Genomic DNA, 25,595 nt, shown 5'->3' on the forward strand with positions numbered 1-25,595 from the left:
AGACAGCATCTACAAGGCAGAAAACAAGGTCTGCTCACTGATGTGCTGTGTTTCTGTGACATTAGCAGCAGTTTAGACATTTTGTCATTTGCTGCAGAAACTGCAGAGGCTTTAGAAGACAAGCACAAAGGAGGATTTACACCTCAGAGCCATAAAACAGCTTCCCACTGTGTTGATAACTAAAGCCAAAACTGTGTTCTCTGAGCATCTAGGCACCTGATGGAGATGTTTCAACAAAGGAAAAAGAGGTTAACATGCAAACTTCTAAATTTCCTGAATGGCACATTAGAAAATAAATATATTAATGTCACTTTGCCACGGAGAAGGCAACATCTTTGCCAACTTCTTACTGTGGTTTCCAGAGACAGGGCATCAGGAATGTTGTGGCACATAGCAGATTTGTTTTGCCAACAATATGCTGCAAAATAAACAAAGCTTTGACATTTAAATCACCCCCCACACCCACACCCCACCCCACCCAAGCCCTGCACTTGTAGATAACCTATACATTCTCAGGATACAGTGAGAAATCAATCTATAGTACATATTTAATTATAATTTAAAAACTCTAACTCAGACACGACCTCTGGCCAGTAGCAAAATATCCACACATCAAGTAAAGATCTGTTATTGTCTCCTCACTGCAACAAACAGAATCAGCATCTCGAGAAGGAGCTCTAGGGGTATCACATTGCAGCCAATCGCACCAAATTAAAAAATAAGCTAATTTCACAAATGAAGTTTGACAGGAAGGAACATTGCATTTGTCTTGGCGAAACAAAGCACGAATGTAACATTTCACAGGTACAGTTACCATGCAAACGCATGTTTGTTGAGTTTGTCATTGATTTCAACCCCAAATCACGAGTAGCATGCAGTTCTCCTGCCCCCCCAACTACTGGATTAGAGAGAGTCTGGGTAATGTGCCTCTTTGATGTAACCATCACCTCTCAGGCAAGATTATACCACCCTAGGAAAGAATACAAGCAAAACTTGATCATATGTGTGTTTACACAATGTACATTTTACCATTTAAAAAACCAAAACATGTTACATAGATTCTCAAACACAGCTCTGTTGAAAATGAAATTTTAAGCTTAAGAAATAGTTTTTAAACTACAAGGCCACCCCATTATTTTTTATGAACAGTTTAAAAAGTTCCCACCCCTAAAAATCTGCCAGTATATTTTCCTCAACTAYAACAGTCTTACCCACTCTCTAATACTGCTGATCTTTGCTCGACAGCAATAACAGTTCTTACATTTTGTAAATGCACAAGATAATGGACTCCGGGATAGATATAGTTCTCAACAGTGTAACACGGAAACAAATCTGACTTAAATGATGAATTGGTCAATTCAGGTGTTCCCCAGCATTACCCTTCAGGCAGGGACTTCTGCTGTTCACTGATGTGAGTTCTGGCTTTTGTTGGTATCAAGCTCCATGAACTGGCTCGTGTTCAGAATTTGAGTACAACGGCGATTCACSGGATGCTCTTGTACCCAGCTTGCTCAAAACCAGGGAGGAAACTTTGTTTTCTGCATTSTCTCATCCAAATGGGGACACAGCCCCAGCACAGCAGCACCTTTGGCCAAAACAGAACTATTTGAATGCAACGTAGAATTTTTTACATTTTCTTTTTTTGTAGTCATTTAAGCAACTGCAACGGGTTTGAGCAACTACAACAGCAGACTTAACTTGCAGGGTCTTTTATTGGAGGGTTACCATCTTCCTCAGCTTTAAACAACAGAGCCCTTTGAAGAAGACAAATGAATTGACTGAATCCTTGTGGCCAACGTCCTCTGTAAGTCGTCTAGTACATTCTGACCAGATGTTTCTCCATTCTTGTCATACAACAACTGTTTGAAAGCTTCGTTTTCAATGAGGACCATCATATTTTTTAGAAAGTAGCCTTCACAATAGGCAGATAGTTCTGTAACGCCGAGGAACTACAAGAAGTGAAATRAGAGAATGATAACTGTTCTGATAAAACCCAGTCAGCAAATACAGTGCATAAGAGCTGCACAAAAACAAACACACAAGCTAAGCCTTTTAGACAGCCACAATGACACTTACAGATATGGAGGTGTGGAGGGGAAGGAGTTAAACAATATTTTAGGCTGATGATTCTCATAATAATTCCATGCTAAAAGACTCTGCCTGTTGGGGAAATAAAATTCCATGGGCTRCATCTTTGCTCCTTTGGAAATTGATGGTAGTTTTACCACAGAGTTTACCAGACCTGGGATTCCATGCTGGAAGTTACAGCCTAAAACCACAGGTTTGGGAAAACATTACAGACCAAGTTTCAAGAATGCCATCCTTTGCAGGAATGGGACATATGACTACAGAAAGCTGTCATGCAAAGTTTCATGCTTTGAGGACTCTTTGGAGGAGAAATGGAAACAGTCAGCCACTGRAAAAAGTCTCCCCAGAGCAGAGGTGGATTTCCCAGCACTGGACACTTTCAGACTCAGTTGGACAGAGTGCTTGGTCATTTTGTCTAGACTGTATTTCTGCAAAGAAAGGTTGGACCAGATGATCCTTGAAATCCCTTCCAAGCTGGTATTTTACAATTCTATGACTGCAGTTCTAACAATGGRAAGCCCACAGGGATATTAATGATCTCAGTACTCTCCATTCAGCTTTTATTTGTAAATATGAACAAATCCACATTACAAAATCACAGAATAAGCTGGATGGAAGGGACCCACAAGGGACATCAAGTCCAACTCCTGGCCCTGCACGGGAGCATCCACCAAACTGTATTTTTTTTTCAATSTTGAAGCCTAAGGCTTTGCTCCACGTGTGGAATGCCCTCCCCACAGCAGTGCCAACATGACTCTGGCTGTAAAACCCACCCAAGTACCCATTTCCACCACCTCTTTTGGGAGATGCAGACACAAATAATTTGCAGGTTGAGGCTCTTATAGGCAAACCAGGAGCTGGATTTAGCCACTGTGTTTGTCCATCCCAGAATTAACAATGTACAAGTCCCTCAGACAGGTCTAAAGCTCCACGTAAGAGTTTTCTTCAGTCAGGATATAAGTAACTGCCCCATTTCACAATTCAAAGAAAACGTGATTTTAAACCAAAATTATTAATTTTACTAACAGTRATACAAATTGAGAAGGTCCCACATGAGCTAGAAGACAAATCAAATAATTTTKCAAACAATTCCTGCACTGTAATTTTTTTCCTATTACATTAAATGGACCTGCAGATATAGCTCACTGGTTATTTTTACAGGTGGAACTTTGTGCTATTTCAAACCCTGATTGCATGTTATCTGTACAYGAAAACCTAGCATTACTATTCTCTGTAGGAAGTACCTGGTGATGGGAATGGAGGTCAGAACTGCAGGGATTTGGAGCAATCTGCAGGATTACTCTGTTCAATCAAACCTCCATGWCACAATGCATCAGTTTATCTTTCTTACAAACCGTGTAAGTTATAGCAAAAAAATCTCTGAAGAAATGCTTGAAAATTATTTCAYTGCAGTTACTTGTGTGTCATTTCCATCTTCCAAGTGAAAGTCTAACTACTACACATGAGGAGGAAAAAACTGAAACTAATCAATGTGGTAACCACCTCCATCAGTGCGTGAAAATAGGTTTTCTAGGACAAGAAATGCCTTGCTTTTATGTCTAATGACTTAGGCAACCTCACAAGCTAAGTATATAATTTGATTCCAATAAGAAACTCTCCGAGACATARAATTCTCATTACCATCCTTGCAGGGCTCTGAGCCATTGCACTTCCACAACCTGGTATTTTCATATATTGACAAGGTGTCACCAGCATTGAGTGTATTACCCCAGTGGGCTCCAGGCAGGAAGAAACAGGTAATGGAAATGGGAAAATGCATCCTGGAAGGTGAAAGCAGAGGTGTCTTCTTCACTTAAGTGATTCCTGTTGAATCAGCTCAGCAGTTTGTGTTGCCAGGAATAAGGGACAGGKCTCCCACGCAGAGTTACACCCAAATTGAGTTGGAAGTGCTCAGGGAAGGGGCTGAGGAGCTGCCACTCAGACCACATAATTTTGGATTGTCACTACAGTACCTATTAACCAGTCAGTGCCACTAAATGAATGACAGATCTTAAACACATTGCAAATGTACTAAGGATATGAGATTATATATATATATATATTATATCTCACTACTTATGAGAAAGCTGACCTATGAGGATGACGGCAGACACACAACATGCAAGCRTATGCAGTTATTTTTACCTTGGCATGATTATAAATATCCACGCAGTTTTCTGTATTAATGCTTTTTGCACAAATGATCTCACAGTGTCGTTGTAAAGCCTCAAGCTGGAAAAATTTAGCAGCAGAGAGAAGCTAAAAAAAAACAAAAGCCATGGAAAAAATAGTCAAAAACTGCTGAGTGATACAGAATCAGAGCTTGCTTTTTCACTGTTTCATTTTATTTTTTCTCTGCCCCTTCTTCAGTTAGCATGAAAATACAGACAAAAAGTCAGAATGAGAAGATTGTTTGATTTGTTTAACCCTCTGCAGTGCCTTCTAAATGGAAAGCTGTACACAGAGAGAACACCAGAGGCAGMTAAGGTTTACATGCTGACTTTGGAATGGGACAAGGAGAAAAAGGAAACAGGCTTGAAGAATATTTTGTCACTTTGCAAACATGACTCTGAAATAAGGGCAAATACATCCCCAAAGTTCTGGTTCAACTGCTCCCCAAGATCTTACTGAAACAGAGCACCTGGGCTGGATGTGGGGAAGTCAGCAGSAAGGTCAGGATCGAGAATGAGAGGAATTCAAACCAGATGATAATGACCATCCTGGATAGTCTTAATCTAGAGAGACAATAAACCTCCAATCTGCCACCTGAGCAGGCTCAAGGAAATGGAGTCAGATTTCCATCTGTTCCTTGCTCTAACTTGGAGCAGCTCTGAGGGGATGTCCAAGCCAGGAGACACTGCCTGGGCCCACATCACTCCAAGGAATAAGGGCAGAGATGGGAAGCAACTTTGTGAGGCAGTGCCTGGCTGACATTCATGTGAGTATCCTGTGTCTGTCACTGCTCTGCCACAGCTCCTTTGACACCAGCACTTCAGCTGACCTCCCCCTTTGGCTGTGCATCTCCCCTGTGCCTGTACTGCCCACACTGGCACTGCCTTGGCAGCTCTGTGGGGTGAAAATGGCTTGAATTTTGAGTTCTCCAACTGATTTCAGCACTGCTAACATGTCCTGTATTGCCCTTAGTCTATCCTTTTACAGCATGGAAATGTGATTTCATTTTCTGTCTTTCCATGGTAGGTCACTGGCTCTGGCTCTGTGCCCTGCCTTAGAAAGCAGGTCGGGGTTCTTCATTGCTTCACACCTTGCAGGAACCCAGCCAGACCTCAGGCCAAGCTGTGCAGGTGTTTAAATGGCACTTGTTGGGGTATTCAGCCTTTACACARCTCTTACTACCTGGGACTGACAACAAAAAGCTAACCTGTGAATCCCAAAGGGACTCTCATGCTGAACCGGGGAACAAACAAAACCCTGAAACTTCCATGACATTGTTCTGACTTCTCCGATGCAGCCTGCTCAAGCTCTACTTGAATCCCATAAATAAATCCAAGTGCTGTTGTGAAATCTAAAATCTGCAGTGCTGATGTGATAGCAGCCAGCTGGCCCCAATTATGAATTGCAGCAAAGATTTCTGTGGAGTATTTCTGGTGCTTCTTGTTATCATATTTGTAATAAGGCAAGTTACTAAATGCAGTTTTGAAAGATAAAGCCAAATCCTATTCCAGCTGCCTCTGTGGCTCAAGCAGTCATGTGCTGGTTTGTAATTACTTTAAACCGTGAGGAACCATGGCCAGATTTGTTATCAAGAGATCAATCAATCAGTCATACRTTCTGGAGTCACAGAAGTTTTTGAGATGTCACAAAAGTAGAGCCAACTGCCAGCTGAAATGCAGCATAAGCTTTTTAACAGCCTCGATGATAACACATCTCCATAAAGCTACTGCACTGCATAATCTGAGATTCCCTCTTTCAGAAAAGGTTAGAAATTYAGGAGGTCTTTCAAAACTTTGAGTGAAGCAGAGACTTAGTGAACTTTTCCCACATGGCTCAGGAAGTTGATGTGGGAATGCTTACGTAAAAATCCACTGCCTGCACTGAAGAGGGATAATTTCAGTCCTGAATTYCAGTTCTACCCTCTGGCTGCCAGACAGTGATAGAGGGATAGAATAACACAGGCAACAGCAAAACAGCAACAGGAATGAGAAGTAGCTGCACCAGGGGAAGTGCAGATTGGCCATAAGGACGAGGTTCTCCACTGAGAGGGAGGGTGGCAATCACTGAACAGGCTCCCCAGGGAAGTGCTCCTTTTTGGCTGCCTGAAAACTCCCTGAATGACTACAAAGAGTTTGCTCAAATRCCTCTTAGTTCTATATATTTGGAGTGGTTTTGCTGACATAGCTGATAATGATGGCACGTTGCATTAGCAAGAGGATGACTTAACRTCCATAAGGTTGTGCTTGTGGTGGCTTTTGAAAAAGGTCAAAACAGCATCTGGATATTTAACATCCAGTGAGAAAGGGGTAAAGAAGTCTCTGTACCTCAGGGAGTAGATTATGGTTTTATTCATAAAATTTCACAGTCCCATGCTTGAAATTGTAACTGAACTGTGTCTCCAGTGGATTTCTCTCATGGTTAAAGCTTGGCACATGCCCAAAAATTCTCCATGTGAGGAACCAAACTGGATGTTTTTAATGCTGCTGAGCTAGGGGGGATGGAACACTGTGTTGCTRGAAATTGGTTCCAGATTTTGGTAAYAGCAGCTTTGCCTCGAAGTGGATATTTGTGAAGTGTCCCAGCCTCCTGCAGGACTGCAGAGAGCCTGGGCACCCCGGGTGAGGCACTTCTGGCTCTTACTGGAGTGCYCACATCTTGCCCAATGGCACACAGATCAGTCAGCATCACTCCCACTACAATTAAATAAATGTCTCTTACCTCCATAATTTCATTATTTTTAATCAGGAGTGAYTCTGCACCTCCATAATAGAGATACTGCATAACCAGCTGTAACAAAACAAAAGGGAGTGTTTATAAAAAGCAACCCAAGACACAGAGGAACAGGGGATGATGCAGGCAATAYCCAAGTCCCTCCTAACACCACCAAGGATTTATAGGTAAAACWGGCCCAAGCCTCCTGATTTCAGGATATACTTGGTTATTCTCTCTCTCTACAAAATTCAATGTTTCTTCCTCACAGGCAGTCTAATGTCTCAAYCCTCACCCTCAAACTGCTTGGACTTTCTGGTGAGCTCCAAGCAGTTTGCAGGAAACTGATTAACTCATTCTGAATTTTCAGTGTGTGTGCAGAGAGCCTCCAGTTACTGCAGGCAGCTGGGAATTATCTGCAGTGGCAACAGTTGCTCTGTGGAACTGAGCTCCAGCTCAAATAAAGGGAAGCACATCCATGTCCATGCTGCAGGTATGGAGAGCAAGCTTTATGTTGTCACAGCAAAAAACTGATTGGAGAACACTTGAAGCATGCCTCTTCCAAAGCTGTCCATTACAGAAAGAGGCAGCAGCTACAGAAAGGTGAACCAAGTGCTGTTTGTTGAACCAAGGGCTCTGTGTGCACAGCCCATGTGAGTGAAGTGTTGCTGTATCTGCTGGGGCATATTTGTGATCAACAGCACCAACAGAGATGGAACTGTGCTCAGGAAACCGCTGCTCTGGTTTATCAAACAAATATCTACTGATCTGATGCTGCTCTCACAAGTTCCATTCAAATTCAGTGTGAGAACTGTACCTGAAAGATGGGGTACTTCACATAGTTGATCTCTATACAAGTACTATCAGATGAGGGCTTGCTGGACAGCAGTGCTTTAAACCTAAATAAAAAGGAGCAAAATTTAAATACCAGATTGTTTCTGTGAAAAAGGACAGCAAAACAGTACACAAGTGCAGTGGAATGACAGCATGAACCCTTGCAAAACCAGTATGCTGACATGAATGTATTTGTCACAAAAAAGCATMAAGATTTAGACACAAACAGAAAGTTCAAAGCCTCTCCCTAGGACATTTCACTTTGAAACTTTTGAAAAATAGATCCAATATAACAATAGAATAAAATGTGCATCAGAAATTCAGATTCTGTAAGGATGCATATTACAAAACCAAATGTTTCTTGAAGGCAACATGATCTTTTATGAAGATTTGCAGCATTTAAAACCTGATCATTTTCCTTTTTTCAAGGAGATCAATTTTGGCWTATGCCCATTATGCTGCTTTAAAAAATGTTTTGGAACAAAATATCGAAACAATGACACTAAGACTTTTAATGCTACTATGCAGSCTTAGTACAATTGTGTAAGAAGAGGCAGGAGAGAAAACTGCATAGGTTGCTGTTCTCTGATTATCAAAATCTGAAATGCAGGCACAAGTTTCAGGACAAAAAACCTGCACATTTTTAGTTAATAACTGCAGASKTATGTGAGATACATACATACATAAYAATCTACTTCTCGAAACCCATTGATCAGAAGGTGAAAATGGGAAATGTGCTGCCAGAAACACCTGTCCTTGTACTTCCTCTCTTTGCTAATTCATCTGACCTTCCAGCAGTAGTTCAAAGCCTGGCTTATCTATCAAGACCAGCATTTTCTGGATGGTAACTTTTTCCACATCATTGTTAATTAAAATACAGATAACAATTTATTTGCTTTGACCAGTGCCAAACTCTATTATGAACACAATTTAGCAGGCTTAAARCTGGAGTTTGAAACATATTTGTGTATCTACCAAGAAGCTCTAGACCCAAACATCCATTTCTTAATTGAAGATGGGGTCAGATACTGCAGTTAGTTTATGCAAATCTCTTTACTCTGTGCTGCAGGTTGGCAACCTCACTAGCATCAATTCCCATATTGCTTAAATTATCCAAACTCAGTGCTTTGTCCTTGCCATACCTTGAAATAAGCTGTTAAGGAGGGCCAGCTAGATCTGTTTAAAAACAAACCTTTAACTATGCAGCTGCATACAAATCACAYTTGTGAGCAACTTTTAGGCTGGGCTGAGGTGGTTGCTCACATTCAGCCTTTTGAGCACAGGAACAGACTATAAATACTGCCTTTGGATATAGTATGATACCTTTCACTATTTAAGCTATTTAATTTTACCCAAAAGCTGTCAAATGCTGTCAATGAATTGTGTAATAGTAGCTTGTTTTTCCTGGAGACTGCCTGAACAGTTGCAAAGCAGGATTTAGCCACTCACAAGTTAAATTATTAAGAATCAAAATACTAAGATTCCTGTATGGTGGAGAGGAGGGTGCAGCAAGGAGCACCATGCCAGGGTGCCTGAGTGGAATGAAGTCAGAAGCACAGACAGAAGCGTGGATCATTCACTGGGTGAAAATCCAGTGACAGGAGCACTTGTTAAATGTCTGGCAAATCAATCAGAAACAAGCTGTGGGCACGTTGTGATTAGGAAAAAATTGAAGATTGGGCCACTAGCCCTCAAAGAACTGGAACAGCAAAAGAAATATTCCCCCAAATCAAATTCTATTTTGTTGAAAAACAGAAATGTATCTCTATTTTACCTTGGTGATGCAGTAAATAGCAACACTCGATGTGCATAAAATGGTCTTCCTTCCACCAGAAAAGTGACATCTGACATCTCTTTATTGTTAAGAAAATGGGGATCTAGAATCACAAAAAGAAGGAAACAAAATCTTTTAAGTTGGAAGAGATCATGAACGCACTGAATATTTTCCTGTTTTGACAAAAGAAAGCAACAGAATAGAAGGATATTGTTTTTAATGAGTAAAGGCCATAAAGCTATTTTGGACAGCCTGAGACGCTCAGACATCCACATGGAATTCAGACAAAGGGAATTCAGAGTGAGTACATTGGCTGAAGCGCCAGCCAGCCGTCCCTGCCGTGTGATGCTGGCACACCCTGGGTTCATTKATCCCCTATTGGGGCTCTCCCCATGTGTGAGGAGCTCTGTGCCACGGGGAGGGGGGTCAGGAGAATTGTTTGGGTCTTCTCTCAGTGCCATGACCCCACCCTGGAGTGGCTGGGAGGGCTGAGCATCAGCAGCATCCCCTGCAGCAGCCAGGGAGGTGGGAGATGCAGACTTTTCAAAGTGGGAGGTGGGAGATGCAGAWGCCTTTCAAATTTAGGTTTTTCTGACTTGTGCCCCCTCAAGCACCAGGCCTGCTTCCCACAGCTCTCCCTGGAGAGCAGAGCAGGATCCTCGTGTCACACTTACCCAGCCGTGAGGTCTGCTTGCGCTTTATTTCCACCAGCTTTGGGATTGGGTAGGGTCCRTAGCAATGAGTGAAGATGACAGAGAGCTGCTGGCTGATCACTTCATTCTAAGCAAAAGAAAACAAATATGTGCCACATGGGATCAGTATGCAAAGGACATGSTACGTTGTTCTCAGCCAGCTGTCTGTTCTGAAGGTGAAAAATGTGATTGCTGAAGCTTTATCAAAAATCAGAGCTTACRATTATTAGCATTTGTTAGAAACTGCAATTCTCATTTACTTGATTGCTGTGTCTCCTGTACAAATCATTTTAAATGAAAAAGTCTTCTCCTTGGATGACAAGTCTGTTTTGCCCAAAAATTCCATAGCTCCATCCCCTCTGCAAAAACAAAGTTCCTTTAGAACAGTGATTTCATTTTATTTGCAGACTTACAGTACTGGAAAAAGACTTTTTTTGTTTGCTCTTTAGAAAATGGTCAGTGAAAATGGTCAGTTTTAGAAAACCCAAGCTTCAGACAGACAGAGCTGCACACATTTCTGAGTGTAACAGTCCCACAAACAGACCCTTCCCCTACAGAGTGACTGAGGCAGCAGGGCCAGCCACTCATATAATCCCAAGTGTTTCATTACCGTGCTCTTACAGCTCTGGCACCAGCGTGGAAGCCACCAGACCCCGACAAAACCAGTTCTGGTCCCTGGCCTTACCCCGTTCTGCCCCAAGGCTCCCACAGGATACTTTTCTAAGCACACTGAGCACTTGTGCGCCTAAGCTGCAAGGGTAATGAAACGGATTTAATGCTTAACTACCTAAGTCCCAGATGAAAGCAGGATTTAAAAGCTTTGGCAAACTTTATCCCACACTCTGCTGATAACCGGAGCAAGTCTAGACAAGTTCAGCAGTGCCACACTTAATTCAGGGTGACATCTTTTAACTGCCCTGTTGGTTGGTGATTCTCTCCACATCAGGAAACTGAAAAGGCAAGCCATAAGAGGGTCAAAGGCCAAGGAAATAAGCAGGTTAGGGACCAAAAAAAAAAATCACAATATAAAAATTTGAGAAGCAYAGATGGTATATTAAAAATATCTCCAGGCTTTAGAAGCAGAACTTGAAGCTTTCCTTGCTCTGAGCACATTTCAGACRTGCTCCATAAATCCCACGAGCGACAAGGAGGAGTGGCAGAGATGCTGTAATGACTCCCTGACTGAATCTAATCAAACAGGGTGGGAAGGGGTAGAGCTGTTCCCTCACAGGCACATGCTGATGTCAAAGGAAATTACAGCACTCGCCCGCGGGCAGGAGCTGGCTCCTATCACTACGTCAGACCAGCACTGAAAGGAACACTGAGATAAGAGAARTACTCATCTTGAGAGGCACCATTTATCAGGGCCCAGCCCTCAGAGAGGGGCTCACTGCTGAGACAAGGAGGGCGGCTCACCCCAGGAGCATCTCACTGCTCAGCATCCTCCCRGCAGAGCTCTGCAAAGAGCTTCACAAAGGGACTGAATCACAGGCTAAAGTGAAAAAAAGAAGATTTAAGGCCAGATTTCAAGAAGGAAGTGACTCAGCTGCCGGGAGGGCTGGGAGGGAAAGCTTTAGACAGACAGGGCAGAAAGAGCAATTTCTGCTGTGCTCGGAAGGGCTGAGTCAGCCAGGGAGGAGCGCGTCCGGGGGATGCTGAGCGCCAGCAGGGCAGCTCCCAGGTGGGGCTGGCAGATGCCACAAGGCAGAAAACACAACAGAAGATGGGGACAATTCCATGGTTAGAGCAGAGGGAAGCTCCTGAAGAGGCACAACTGGAAGAGCAATGCTCACCTTTAGCTGCAGTGAATAAACACAAAGTGCACTGGAGAGGAGAGCTGCTGGCAGTGCCCTCCCCGGCGTGCCAGGGTGCACATAAGCTAGGCTCTAACCAGCTCGAGATGTGATACACCCACACAAGAGATGCTTAAAATCCCCAAGACACAGAACAGAGATGGGACATAGAGAAAAGAGACCTTAGGATGGACACATCAAAGAAAGCAGGGCCATCAGACAGACAGAGGTTTCAGAGCTCCAGTGCACAACACTCATTTGGCAGAGAGGAGGCTGGAGACCTTTGGCTGCTGTCGATAACATTAAAYACAGCTCATGCCACCCAAAGGCCAGAAAATGTGCTCAGCCAGAAAGCTGAAGCATGTGCTTATTTTAGATCATTGCTAACAAGCAGCAGCGAGGGAGGGAGTGGTAAATCATTACAGCACACCACGTTCACCTCCCACACTCCCCAGCACGCAGCCAAACTCACGGGCTGTGGCCCTGGATCTGCTCCCCRCAGCGCCTCTGCTGATTTCACCAATCAACCAGGCAGAAACAGAAGAGGGGAAAGTGATGCTTAATCTGCAACTGGACGGCTGGGGGRAAAAAATGGCTTTTTAAAGCCAAATCCTGCTCTTGGAGGGCCTGAGCTRCCTATGAAGTAACTGGGAACAACTGCAGAAGTCCATGAGCTGAGCACAAACATTATTCTGGAAAACAGGACATGTTCAGCCTATTCAACCTTTTCTTTCACTCAGTRACACACTGAGATGCTCAGAAGCTCCCATTTAAGCACCAAAATGGRTAATTCTTCCCTGTTTATCCTTCATCCTATCACCCTAACTGTAAAGCCCAGCTGCAAGGGCTCACTGCAGCAGTTGTGGGCGGCAACAGGAACGCTGGAGGAGCAAACCAAAGTTTGTTTTCTTGTTTTCTTTTCAAAGTTTGATGTTGGAAAACACAGTGCCAGGATGTGTGAGGCTGACACCTGGAGTGAGGCCAGCTTCCCTTCAGACATGGGCGTTCATCTGCACTCAAAGGGAGCTGACACACATCTCCTGTGGGAGGGGGAGGAAAGTTTGGCATGGGATGGAATAAAAGTATTTACCTAGCCACGGGGTATTTTACAGACAGGCAAGAGGGAACAGGGAACAACAGCGAATCTTCTGAGGGAGATGGTGCTTCCAGCAGAGAGCTGGTTGGTGAGCAAGCAACTTTGCTTTGTAGATATAAGCACTCCCCTGACTTAAAAGCATTCTTCAGCAGAGATCTAAAGGAATTCCCCAGTCCTGCTGAATGCACTTGAACTGTGAGGGGAATTCATAAATTCTTTTGAAGCAAAGCTGGAGGCTTTCAAGTAGTTGGACCAGAGACGCCTGATGGATTTATCTGAGAAAGAGTGAAGACCTGGGTGGGGAGTGCAGGGATATTTTTTCCTGAGTGTCCATCTGACAAAGGTCTGTGGCAGAATTCAGGGAAGTCTCCTCCAGACTTCAGCACATACCCTGGGAGGGTTTGCTCCATTCCAGCTTCCACAGACCAAGGCAGCACAGCCATTCTGRGATGGGATGTGTCCCTACAAGGTCCTGGATACAACTGGGAAATACAAAGACRATTTTCTCTAGTACTTGTGCAAGACATGTGTCCATGCCCCAAGCTTTGCAGGGTAAAATGTGTGGTGCAGATTGCTCAAATCCCACTGCTTCATTCTCTTACCAGCCTACAGACATCCCACCACCTCTGCAGTGGTAACAAGCCACAATTCTTGATCTCTGAAATCACAAGCAGTATTTTGTGATTTTCTTCCACTGATGTAACCCTCACCAGCTCAGCTYCATTAATGCTGTTTTAACCTAAGTACGCCAGGCCCTCAAATTCCTCTACCACATAGCCCAAAACCCAAAATCTCCCCACATTAAGGCAGAAAAAGTAACACTAAATCTTCTGGGCTCAGTGTCTGCCTKTTGATGCACATCTCTTCAGCAAGCTGAGAAACCACACTGGCACTGGCAAAGGAATCTTCCCTCTCTGGTGCTGAGGATGCTGAGGGGACCCATTTCTCTGCCAAGGGCAGATTGGCTGTTGCTGTCACTCGTGTCACACGCAGACCCCAACAGCTGTTCCAGCAGTGACAGAATCTCAGGAGAGCCTGAGCCCATYGAGGACTCATCCGTGACTTTCTGGGATACCCTTGAATTAGTCCTCTATACATGCTCCTYTTCCCCACAAAAAGATGATAAGGAGTGAAGTAACAGAGAAAGCTTTTTGCTGTCCCCCATCCCTGAACACTCAGACTCTGAGACCTTCTGTGGCRTCTCAGAACCTTTTCTATCCTTGCACAGCTGTTCCTGCTACCATTCTCTTGCATAATTCACTTTTACCAAACGCCTCAAACTGATTAAATGCCACTTTAGAGGGTCACTCCTGGATGGTTAAACAGCATACACATAATTAATATTAGTCAACAGTTGGAAAGGTAGGGAAGCCCCAGAGGYTGGAGCTACAGTTAGAGGCAGTGAACTGCACAACAAAATTGGTTTTGTTAGTGCTGGGCTCAAACCCTTCCACYGCAAACACAACCGGAAAAGAATTAATCACAGGTAAGGCACAAACGGACCCTTCYGCTGTTTCTGGGAAAGCTGCCAAGCTCTCTTTCAAAAGGCTCTTTATATCACAGCTGTGCATTGTATGTAAAAGGCTCAGCTCCCCGGGCACACTCTAATCCCTGGGTGAGAGCCCAGAAAAGGGCAGGTGYCACATCCACAGCATTCATTTCTTTTAAATGAAGAAACAGCTCCTGCCTCTGGCAGGGGAACATTTTAGAAGAGTAGGAAAAACCCAAAGCTGTGTTAGTAGGAAGCTGAATGCGTGTTATGGAATCACAGGACAGGGTCAGCAGTGTGTTAGTGATGTGGCACTCGGTACCTGGTGCTCACAGCTCACACGAGGGATGCAGGACAGACACGAGTGGAACTGTTTGGACACAGAAAAGGGCTGCAGGTGACAAAGGACAACCTTACAGGGCACTGCAGCTGCTTGAGAACAGTGAAAGCTGTCCCTCAAAACCGTGGCAAACCCCAGCCACAAAATCAACCACACACAATCCACAGAAAAGCATCAGTCACTCCATGGAATCCACATGCAACCATTCAGCATCCCGGGATGTCTTCAGGGTTCTTTTTGGAGTGTCGGTCTCCTCTGTGGAAACTTCCCATTTTTCAGCTGAAGCATTTCAGTCATCAACCAAAATATTCCATTTTCAGGTGTTATATTCCATTCATTCCAAAAATATTCCATTTTTCAGGAAAGGTAAAAATATCGAGTGGGAAATAAATACCCTGCTGAAACCTGTCATTACACTAAAACCTCAATTTTCTATTGAGAAGCAGTTCAACAAGACAAAGAGAAGTCTTTACTGGTCATCTCAGGTAAGAGGAACATGCAATTGTCATTCTCTGAGGAACCTCTCCCAAGGTTTGTTTTAAAAGATTCAAATTCAGAAAAAACCCGGCAACAGAGAAACAAAATGCTTATCTCAAGCTTCAGATCCTGAAAGCTTTCCTGGAACACAACAGTCTTTCCTGCTGCTTTCTGTTTGATGGAGACATGAAAATACTTTTTTAGGAGTCAGTGCATCCATGACAGAGATTGTTTCTGAAAAGATATATTTAAAAAGCACCCCAAAACTTTCCTTTTAAGAGATTTCAGTTTCCAAATGGAAAAGTTACTGCTGAAAGAGTGCTTTAGTTTTTAAACTATATAGGCTAGATTTCTCAAGATACCCACATGCCCAAATCCTTTTGGAATTTTAAAACTGGTTATTGTTCTGAATTGCTATTCTCAATAACTGTCAAGAGCAGACTGATGGCTGTTATTCAAACAGCTCAGCCTTCCAARAGAGCCTGTGCACTCCTGCACATTTCTTCAGCTGCCTATAGGTGCATTTGTAAAGGCTGGAAAGCTTCAGGAATTTTAAATTCTGAGGAAACACCTTTGCAAAGTAGTTTCTTGCATCTTTCAACAAGCCTCACTAATGGGCTAAATTATAAAATAAACTGAATATTGTTGCTGACAGAAATGGATGGGAAGCATGAAGAGAAAGCTGCAGAATGCAATGAAAGTATGGCAATGAAGGACTGCTCCTCTGACTTCTGAAACKGAATTTGTCTCAGACTATACACCAGCAGGAATGCCCACAGTGCTAACTCAAGTTTTCCTGGTGTGAAGCACCTCTAGGAGTTTCAGATAATGCCACAGCACAYGTGCTCAAAGCACTTGTGGACTCACACATGCACTTCAGAGATGYGTGGCCACACAGGATTCAAAGAAATGGCAAATAGCTCCTTATCTGTCCTATGGGGGAAAAGGAGAAAGCTGTAAGAGAGATTGTTTGGAATTAAAAGATTGCATATTTTCTCAAAAAAATAGGCCAAGGACAAGCTGAYGTGAATTGCTGTAGGCAGAAAAAGCAGTGGATGAAGTGGCTCATGACCTCATACAACTGGCAATGGTGCTGGCTCATCTGCATGGACAGAGCTGGGGGATTTAATGACAATTCCTGCTTATGCTGAGCCCTGGAGTGGAAACCTAAAACCAACCTCCTCCAAAGGCCAGATGTGTTTAACTTCCAAGGTTGTGGTTTTGAGTCTCTCTTTCCAGGTTGTGGAAATGTCGAGATCAAACTGAACAGCTCCAGGATTTTCACGGACAGGGGACAAAGAAACATCTCTGCACATTCAGCGTTACTATCCTCAAGAGAATCTCCACAAAAACAGTAAAGCTGACCTGCAGTGAGGAATTTGGGGGTGTTTCCCCTGGCCATGGAGAACACAACATGCATACCAACAGGCAGGAATTCAGCTGCATCTTCCCACTCTTCTTCTGTAACAAGATCTTYGGTGTCATTTTAATTTTGAGGGATTTGACTCCACACAGCAGCTAAAGTTTAGCTCAGGGCTGCTCGTTCCCAGAGGTGACTCCCTGGCTTGTGCCTCACACAGGCCTGTCCAAACAACTTCCAGCAGGAAATGTTTGTGTGTTTGTCTTCCAAAGAGAATCAATCCATCCCTAAACAGCAGAGCCTTTCCTACCCATCCCRTGTCTCAAAATCGTCGCGTGTCATTGACAGTTTTAGTGTCGGCGTTTTCCCCGTTTGAGTTCTGCTTGCTCTTAGCAGAGCGCCTTAAAAAGAGCTCTCCATGTCTTTTCCACAGATGTTACTTTTTCCAGGGTACCTTGTGCCTGGTCTTTAATTTGGTAAAGATCCACACTCACTGCAGGACAGCAGGAACTGTGCAGAGCAATTGTCTGTCTGTTCTCACAGCTCTGCCTCACCAGCGTGGAAATTCTGCAACTTCCCCACTCCCCATGAAATTCTCAATGGYGCAGCCCATACAGACATTTAAAGGGAAAAAGGAAATGAAAGAGCTCCACCCCACTGAAAGCCACCAGGAGCTGGGTATCAAACATTGTCTGTGCTTTTGGAAGACTTCCMCCAGGGCTTTAGTGCAGCACTGAACAACCCATGTGCAGCCTCTGAACRGTTCTCCCCCACTTACTTCACAGCTTGAAGAAAGGCAATAAACCCAGGAACTTCAGCTCAGCCAGTTTTGCCTGAGTTGCCAGTTTTTGTCGCTGTTTTGCATTACACCATCAGGACTTGTGCAAATTTTATTTTTATTTCTACTGTCAGCACATAGATGGGAATGGAGTGCCACCCCGCCACCCTACAGGACACCAGCACTCACAGAGCTCCCACAAAAACCCCCACATCCTCTAGAAACAGGCATTCTATAAACCATCTGTAAGACAAAARGAATTCCTCATATCTGACACTGTTCTTGTAGGTATTGGTTACATTTTCTTTAGTATTTTCATATCTGTAGTATTTGGCCTCTTTTGCATGGCCTGGGAATCTTCAAGAACATTTTACATGACAGTGCAAAGCAGAAGGTGGGGGCAGAAAGCTGCTTCCTACCCTGACACCTGCCCTATGTTTCCATACAATTTTTGGRGAGTTTCTCTGGTCAAATTACTCAAAACTGTGATTTTTTCTCTGCCTTATCCAGGTTATCACAGCYGAGGCTGCGACTGTCACTCCATGAGATGCTGAAATCTGCCTGTTTAATTACTTCAGTTTGCCTGTTGGTGCAGGGAGGGTAAGATCTTCTTCCATGTCTCAACTCATTAATATTAGTAAATTGTTCTGAGATTATGGGATAGCTGGAACTATTTATAGGAACTCAAAATGCCATTTCTATTAGGTGCAAGTTGCCATGCAATTAAAATATACCGAGCATCACAATATGTAGCAAATGGGACATCTTTTACATCAGCCAAGAACTGCTAAGTGGCTCTGTGCTTCCTAGTTGCTTATTTTATACATTTTGCCCTGAAAAACTCATTAAGGAAATGTASTGGGCCAGACTGTGATGTTTAGCAAGAGTTGTAATCTCTCTCAAAGTTTCCAGCCCACAGGGAAAAGGAGGTCTGTGGGGGCAAATCAAGTTCCTCTCTCCACAGCTCTACAAAATGCACATCTTTGCAGTCATGTCAAGAGAGAGGGATGTGAACCACAGTTATAGCCCTTCTGCACCTCCTAAAGGATATTTCCATTCTGTGGGTGTACAGAAAAATCCCTGCTCTCAGCCCTTCCAGARAAGGGGAACAGAAGATCCTTTAAATCTCAGCTTTCCTCAGCTGCCTTCATGGAGCGACCAGGGAGAACTTTTATTGGCTCATTCTCCTGCAAATGAATTTATGGAGATTCCTTCCAAAGGGTTGCATAGTCTCTTTCCTCATTTCTGTCTGGGAGAGCTTTGTAAGAGGCCAAGACCGCCACAATAATTCATAACATTTRCAGACAATTTGTAAACCCTTACAGTGTCCCAGAATGATTAATTATTTTTTCTAAGAGCATGAAACACTGTGTTTTTGTGAATATGCATGAAGACACAGAGCTCCCCCAGGCCCAGGGGCAGGCATAAAGATCAGCACAGATTTCTTCTGTGTCTGTAGGGGTTTTGTGATACTTCAGTTGTTCCACCTCTCTGTATTTTAGGTTTTTCAGTGAACCCAAAGCAGAGGGTAGCAGTCTTAATTTTTTTCCAAGTCTCCCACAGTAGACTGTAGGTACACTGCAGTATCCCAAAGGTATAATCCTGTGTAAATTATTTATTCTAATGATGATTGTTGGCCTTGGCTTCAACCACCCAGGAGAAATGCAATGGAAGTTACCCCTCATCCTAGATTGCGAGACCTAAACTTAACCTCTGTTAAGTTTTCAGTTTTTAGCTTCRTATCAACTTTCCAACCCAACAGCACTTTGCCCATAGTTTCTGGATAAACAGACATYAACCCAAGCAAGCACAGAACAAGAAGTATACAAATCCTAGGAGTTGGAACTATTTCCTAGAACCTACCTCAAATATTCTCCATAAATACCCATCCAATACAAACTTACAAAGGCAAGGCTCGTGGGAGCAAAAATCAGAACAATACTGGAACAAATATTCAGGATTTGCTCAGGGCTCTAGTCCAAGCCCCCTTTTGCAGCAAGATACAAGAAATAAATTCATGCAGGCCATCACTGGCTGTATCAATTCTGGAACCTCTTAGTGTCTATACCAGAACCACTCTCCTTTCCACATTATTTAGACTATTGCTTCAGATGCTAAAAATTATTTGCCCCTTGCTATTTACACACAGAGTTGGGTGAGAAAAGTTACTTACTTTGGGTTAAACAATTAGAAGATCACACCAACATGTATTGTGGTGCATGAAGAAACAGAAGAGCAATCACATAATTCTGATGCTTTTCATCACTAAAATGATTTTCTGGTAACAGTACAGGTTGRCTGGGCACTCCTTGGGAGTGACTGGCTGGCAGGGGGACCAGCAGACAAGAGACTATTGGTTATAACAAGTTTAAAATTCTTCACTAGGTAAGACATTTTCCTGTCCTTGCCAGCCCCATGATCATCCCTTCTGCAATTATCCTTGCATACCCAACAGTGCCTCCTTAGAAAGGTTTTGTTAGTCTGATTTGCCTGGCTGAGAAAACATCAGTTCAAAGAATAAATCTGGGGAGGCTGCAAATGCAAAAATTCACACAGAAGATATTGAAAAATTATCCTGTTCTGTGCTTGTAGAAACCAGTCTCCTCACAAGGTTAAGAGTCCAAATCCCACATGAAGGGAAGAGAAAGTCATGTGACAGACTAAAAGAATCCAAAGTAAACATAATATTAGCTTTGTTGTATGGTCCTGTAAAAAAAGCTGGGTGAAGTTACTCCTTGGGTTGGTTTGGTTATCAACATCTTGTGCCACACTGCAGTGATCCTTTTGACTTTGATTTCACCATTGTGCACCAGCTCCTGCTGCCTCTCCAGCAGAAGTTAGGCTGTTCTAGCAGAAGTGATTAGCTTGTGTGTTTATAACCCATGCTTACACTGTAAAAAAACCTGAGATACATAATACAGATAATAATAATAATCCTGTGCAGTCTGAACAATTTTTGAGAGAGCTGTTCAAAAACAACAYTGCAAGCTTTCATGTCTTACAGCACAGGAATAGGGCTGATTTCCTTTAAAACACATTAATTTATCCTACCTTGCTGGCCTTCAGTATCTCAAACATGAGAGGCAGCCCTTGTGTGATGAGCTCCTCGGTGTACTCCTCCTCCTGGATGGATTTGAACTCTTTCAGCAGGCACTGGATGAGGGGCCGCCGGTGCTGCTGGAAGGACGTGCGCAGAGACTCCAGCCACGTGTGCAGCGTCCAGGGAACACCTGCAGGCACAGCACACAGCTTCTTCAGCGAAGGACGTGCCCTTCTGCTTTTTTTTTACCTTTACTCGTGTTAAGATTTTAAGCAAGAGCTGCCAAATAACTCAGGAAATCAAATTCCTATTTGTCCCTAATTGAGAAGGCTGATGGCTATCAGTGCATCCCAGAGCTAATGCACAGAGGATTTCCTCCAAATGCTAAGAGAAGGCTGTGGTCTCTCTGCTCATCTAGCCTTCAGCTTCTCTGCTGAGACTGCCAATTTGTGGTAATTGCTGTGGTGTTCTGCGTTGCAAAAGCCTTTTGGAGACTAGATTTACACTACCTCATTTGTCTGAATGTGGCCCTGGAGAGCCATTAAATGGTAAAAAAACCTGATTTTGGGCACTACCTACCTGCATTCAAATTGGTGGTCTTCAGATTATCACTGCTTTAAGTGACACCCCATGTCCTCTCCTGATCATTAATATYTTCCCTGAAGAGCACTGGGTGAGTTAAGCAGATCAGCCCTTTCAAGTGGATTGTCGTGGCAGAACCACTCTCCAGGAAGTTCAGGGGAACTGCCCCCATGCACTGAGTGAGAAAGCACATGGAGCTAATGCTCCTCTGCAGGCAYCAGGCTGGATGTGACCTACTTTCTGCTCTCACAGAACCAAGGGGAAGGAAATGCAAGCCTGGTGTTTGGCAAGTGAAGGTTTTTCCTTCCACGTCAGAAAACGTTCAACGCCTGGAGAGCACTCCGGCCACTCGCCTCTCATTCATCTCCAGATCTCTGCTTGCACAGCCCACTGCACACCCTGACCCMCACCCCACATCCCCAGGGCTGGGGCACTGCCCCAGGCAGAGGCACACCAGGCACCTGGGTCTCTCCTTCTCTGTGAACAGRTGAATGGGGACGGTAAATATAAACAGTAAATAATAAATGGATCCAGATGGATTTCCCTCTGTGCYAYRCAASCWCCYACCCCACAGGCAGAAGCAACTTCCYRGCAGGYTGSTACRRTGTTCAAATCCCTCAGGGGCAGAGCTGGYATACCAAGGAGTCAGCTCCCTGCTCCAAGTCTTGGAAAATGAAGTTGTTTTAATGGTGGACAGCTTTACAGCAGAGTGCAACAGAGAAGCAGCTGGAGGTAGCCCATGAGAGCTGAACAYTGGCCCAGAGCCTTACCTCCACTCCACCGTGCAGCAGTGCAGGTGGCTGAAATAGCCACCATCCCCTGAGCAGGGTGTGCTGAGGAGCCGGAATGGGCTGGGAACCTGTCAGATCTCCCAGCACCTTCTACTCCAGAAGAGCTGAGGAACACATGCTTGTGGTCAGTTCAAGCATGTCAAGAGGGCCACGTTTCTCACAGTGGTCCTTCCCTGACCCAAGAGAAGGGCCCAGGACTGACCTATGCTGCGGATGTCGATGGTGACGTCCACGTAGCCGTGCTCGGCGCTGTGGTACATGGCCTCCTTCAGCGCCTTCAGCTTGGCCTTGCTGTTGCGGCTGGCGCAGAGCGGAGCGGCCGCCGCGTCCGGCAAGTCCGTCCCCTCGGCCAGGATCTCCTCCAGAGACAGAATATCGCTCTTCTCCTTCTCTGGCTGGGCGAGCAGCTTGCGGAAGACGTTCCTGTGCATGGCAGCGTGGTGGAGAGAGGGAGAGGAGAGGGAGAGCAGAGTCAGCGGCTGCGCTTTCACCGCATCGGGCACACTCGCTGTGACACGTCAGGTTAGGACACCTTCCCAAGGGAAATGACTCCAGCTAACAGCAGAACCAGCTGAGACAGACCCAAGGCAAGCACAGCTCTGCTAACCCACCTGCACTGCCTGGGACACGCTGCTGTGGGACAGGAACCGCACAGATGGCGCGTGAGCGGCGGCATCTCGTGGGATCTCATCTCATCCTGAGCTAAACGTGACTCAAGAATTCTGGACGAGCTCTCGGGACCCCACAATGGCAGCCCTGAGAAGGAGCTGCCCGGAGCTGCTGAAAGCACCACCACTGGATTCACACTGAAAGCAGTCTGGGAAAGCTAGAGCAGCTAGACATTCCACAGGGMCAGTCAGGGCAGGTTCAGGTACAGCCAGGACTACTCTGCACAGCCACTGATCCAGCTGGGCCATCAAATAACAGAGCCCAAACTCTGAGACTCTGTGCCCACAGGCTCCCACAGCACAATCTCACTGACCTGCACAGAGCTTCCCTTGGTTTTKCAGCTGTGAGAACAGAAACCAGGCTGGCTCCCAGCCCTCCCTCCTCGCATTCCAGTGCCCCCACTGCACTCAGACCACAGCATGGAGTGTCCCAAACCAATTCAGGGCAGAGAGAAGGCAGAAGGTGTGTGTGAGTGTTACACAGGCAGGAACACAAGAGTCAGAGTCTGTGACAGCCAGCAGCCCAGCCACGGAGAGCCTCAGGGTCTCCTCGGGCCCCATTTACACTGTCTGAAGGTGAGATTTCAACACCCAAAGTGCCCCCCTGGATGGGCAGAGCTGCTGAACCCGCCCTGACACGCCGGGAGGGAGGGAGCGTGTTGTTAGACTGGCAGCTCATCTCTAAGCAAACACACGGGAGGTGCTGTCTCTAACCTGTATCTATGTTCCTCTGGATAGCTACAATCAGAAAAGTAGGAATGTGAAGATCAGTCAACTCCYGAGCATTGCAATGTCATGCATGCAAGGTGCTCATTTCAGTAGTTCTTTTTTTTTTTTAATAAATTGCAGCATACAAACAGTGTTAAGACACACAGGACTTTACAGTAAACATAGATGCAGAAACTCTATTGAACAAAAGTTAAGGCTGCAGCACTACAGACATGATTCACTCAAACCTCAGAAATACGTCAAGACACTCAGAATGTCAAAGACATTCCATTCTGCTGTCACATCAGCTGCCATTTAACAACCACTGCAYTGAACACACCACAAGGAGTCCCCTTCCTTTTTTTTTTTTTTCATCAGAAATCAAAAAGCAGCTTGTACCACCAACTGGTTTAATTCACATGCTAGATGAAAGCCTTACATCTCTGCTCAGTTGGTGGCATGTTCAATTGTTCATGCAGAAATTTCACCCATCTGCTCAAACTGGATGCCCAGGCCAAAAAAGAAGCACTTGAAGGATGCCACTAGACTTGTTCCCACTCTACCTGTGTCCATGTGCAGCAGCCTGACTGAAAGAGTTCATGTCACCTTGTGGAGTCATGGAAATGCCATTCCTGTACATTGTTCCTATCATGGGGTCAGCTCCTCGCTCCAACAGCAAACTGACCAGTTCAAAATTTCCTGCAAGGCAAGAGATGCATTTTCAGATCTTTTAAAATCCAGGATTTGCTCACCTAAACTACAGAACCCAGCTAAGGAATTGTTAGAGTGGGAGGAGAAAGTCCTTACCGGCAGCTGCTGCCAACTGTAAAGGAGTTTCGGAGTAATTTTCCTCTCCATGCTCCAAGGAACCTTCCACCTTTGCTCCAGCATCCAGCAATAGCTAGAAAAAAAATGCACCATTTAGAGCAACTGGGGATRTCACAGTCTTCAGAGTTCATGAACAGTGACAAATGAGGATCTAATGCTTCTTGTTATCTGCAAACCAGATACAATGGAGACACRTGACATGCAAATTCTGCCCATTGTTTCACAGAGGCAAATTCATTTCCTTTTTTTTGCTCATTTTATGCYGCCAAACACCAGAAGCACCAGTGTCCAACTTTAGAGCCAAAAGGGTGGAACCCAGTGTTTCTGAATGGGAAATGGGGTACGGTCAGTGTTAGGAAGTAATGCACTGGAGATGGAAGAAAATTAGCCCGACAAGCATCCTTCCTTCATGGTCTTCTAGAGGCCCAGCACCATCCAAAAATGGATCAGATTTCAAMTGTCTCCATCTTTTATATGAAGACATGGCCAAAAGTAAGGCAATTCTTGAGAACCAATTGCAGCAATGAGTCCAAAAGCTGTGGTCTCCAGCAGGGACACTTCCACAGAAATACCAACAATGCTGAAAACAAAAGTGGCCAAGGAGAGCGGGATAGAGCCTGTGCTCCAGACCCCTCTTGGCCATTTCTGTCTCAAGGCTTTCAAAGTTTTGGTGCTTGAGTGTGTCACAGACACAACTATTTTGAAGAATAAACCTTCTTAAGTTTGGAGATGCCAAAGCACAGAAGCAGCACATCCCACATGACACCTGGATGGGGTAAGGAGTGAGGGATTGCCCCGCTCTGGAGCAGCACCAGGGCTGCTGCCCACCTCTCTCCCACCAAGGCAGCGGTTTTGTGTTTGCTAGAATATTGTAGTGCAAGAAAGTGCAATGAATGAATAAACAAACATATAAAACAAGTGGTCAGGAAGGAGCACAAGGAGTTGTCAGACTTTCTTTGGTGCAACTTTGCTTTAAAATCGTCCTATTTCAGCCTCATATTGGTTAAGGTTTGAACACCATATTCACTTTTGAAGTCTATCAYGTATCAGTACACTCTTGAAGAAGCAGAAGTAACCAATATGAGCATGACAAGAGGATGCTGGTTTGAGATGGATGTAATTAGAACTGAAGAGGAGAAAAAAAAAAAGAATGAGATGCAGGTAGGGAAATACAGTAATACCTGAACTACAGGAATATGTCCATGCAACACAGCAAATGTCAGAGCTGTCCAATGGCGGGTCTCGGGGTGGACGGATGGGTATTTATGAGCAGTACTGACAACCTATAAACAAATTAGAGTTATTTTTTTAAAGAGCTCTAAGTAACAAAATTCAACCTGCCTGAAAGCCAGGCATGTGARGGAGTAAGCAAAATA

At 44.5% G+C, this 25,595-nt stretch overlaps 1 protein-coding gene across 1 annotated transcript in view; it reads right to left on the bottom strand.

Annotated features, from left to right (window-relative positions):
* Positions 1 to 1,002: 1,002 nt before the first annotated feature.
* The window catches only part of ABTB3 (ankyrin repeat and BTB domain containing 3), a 148,912-nt gene continuing 124,319 nt past the window's right edge, over positions 1,003 to 25,595 (bottom strand). Inside the window, exons 7-17 of the mRNA XM_057381083.1 lie at positions 25,401 to 25,502; positions 24,199 to 24,292; positions 23,955 to 24,090; positions 22,218 to 22,438; positions 20,654 to 20,832; positions 10,252 to 10,357; positions 9,578 to 9,680; positions 7,787 to 7,868; positions 6,979 to 7,047; positions 4,234 to 4,347; positions 1,003 to 1,949 (exon numbers count right to left, since the gene is read on the bottom strand). Of these exons, the coding sequence (XP_057237066.1) occupies positions 1,740 to 1,949; positions 4,234 to 4,347; positions 6,979 to 7,047; positions 7,787 to 7,868; positions 9,578 to 9,680; positions 10,252 to 10,357; positions 20,654 to 20,832; positions 22,218 to 22,438; positions 23,955 to 24,090; positions 24,199 to 24,292; positions 25,401 to 25,502 (1,416 nt within the window). The 3' untranslated portion in view covers positions 1,003 to 1,739. The remainder of the gene's footprint in view (positions 1,950 to 4,233; positions 4,348 to 6,978; positions 7,048 to 7,786; positions 7,869 to 9,577; positions 9,681 to 10,251; positions 10,358 to 20,653; positions 20,833 to 22,217; positions 22,439 to 23,954; positions 24,091 to 24,198; positions 24,293 to 25,400; positions 25,503 to 25,595) is intronic.

The sequence above is a fragment of the Malurus melanocephalus genome, unplaced genomic scaffold (genome assembly GCF_030028575.1).
Source record: "Malurus melanocephalus ecotype Western Australia unplaced genomic scaffold, MMel_1.1 scaffold_490, whole genome shotgun sequence".
Classification (NCBI taxonomy): domain Eukaryota; kingdom Metazoa; phylum Chordata; class Aves; order Passeriformes; family Maluridae; genus Malurus; species Malurus melanocephalus.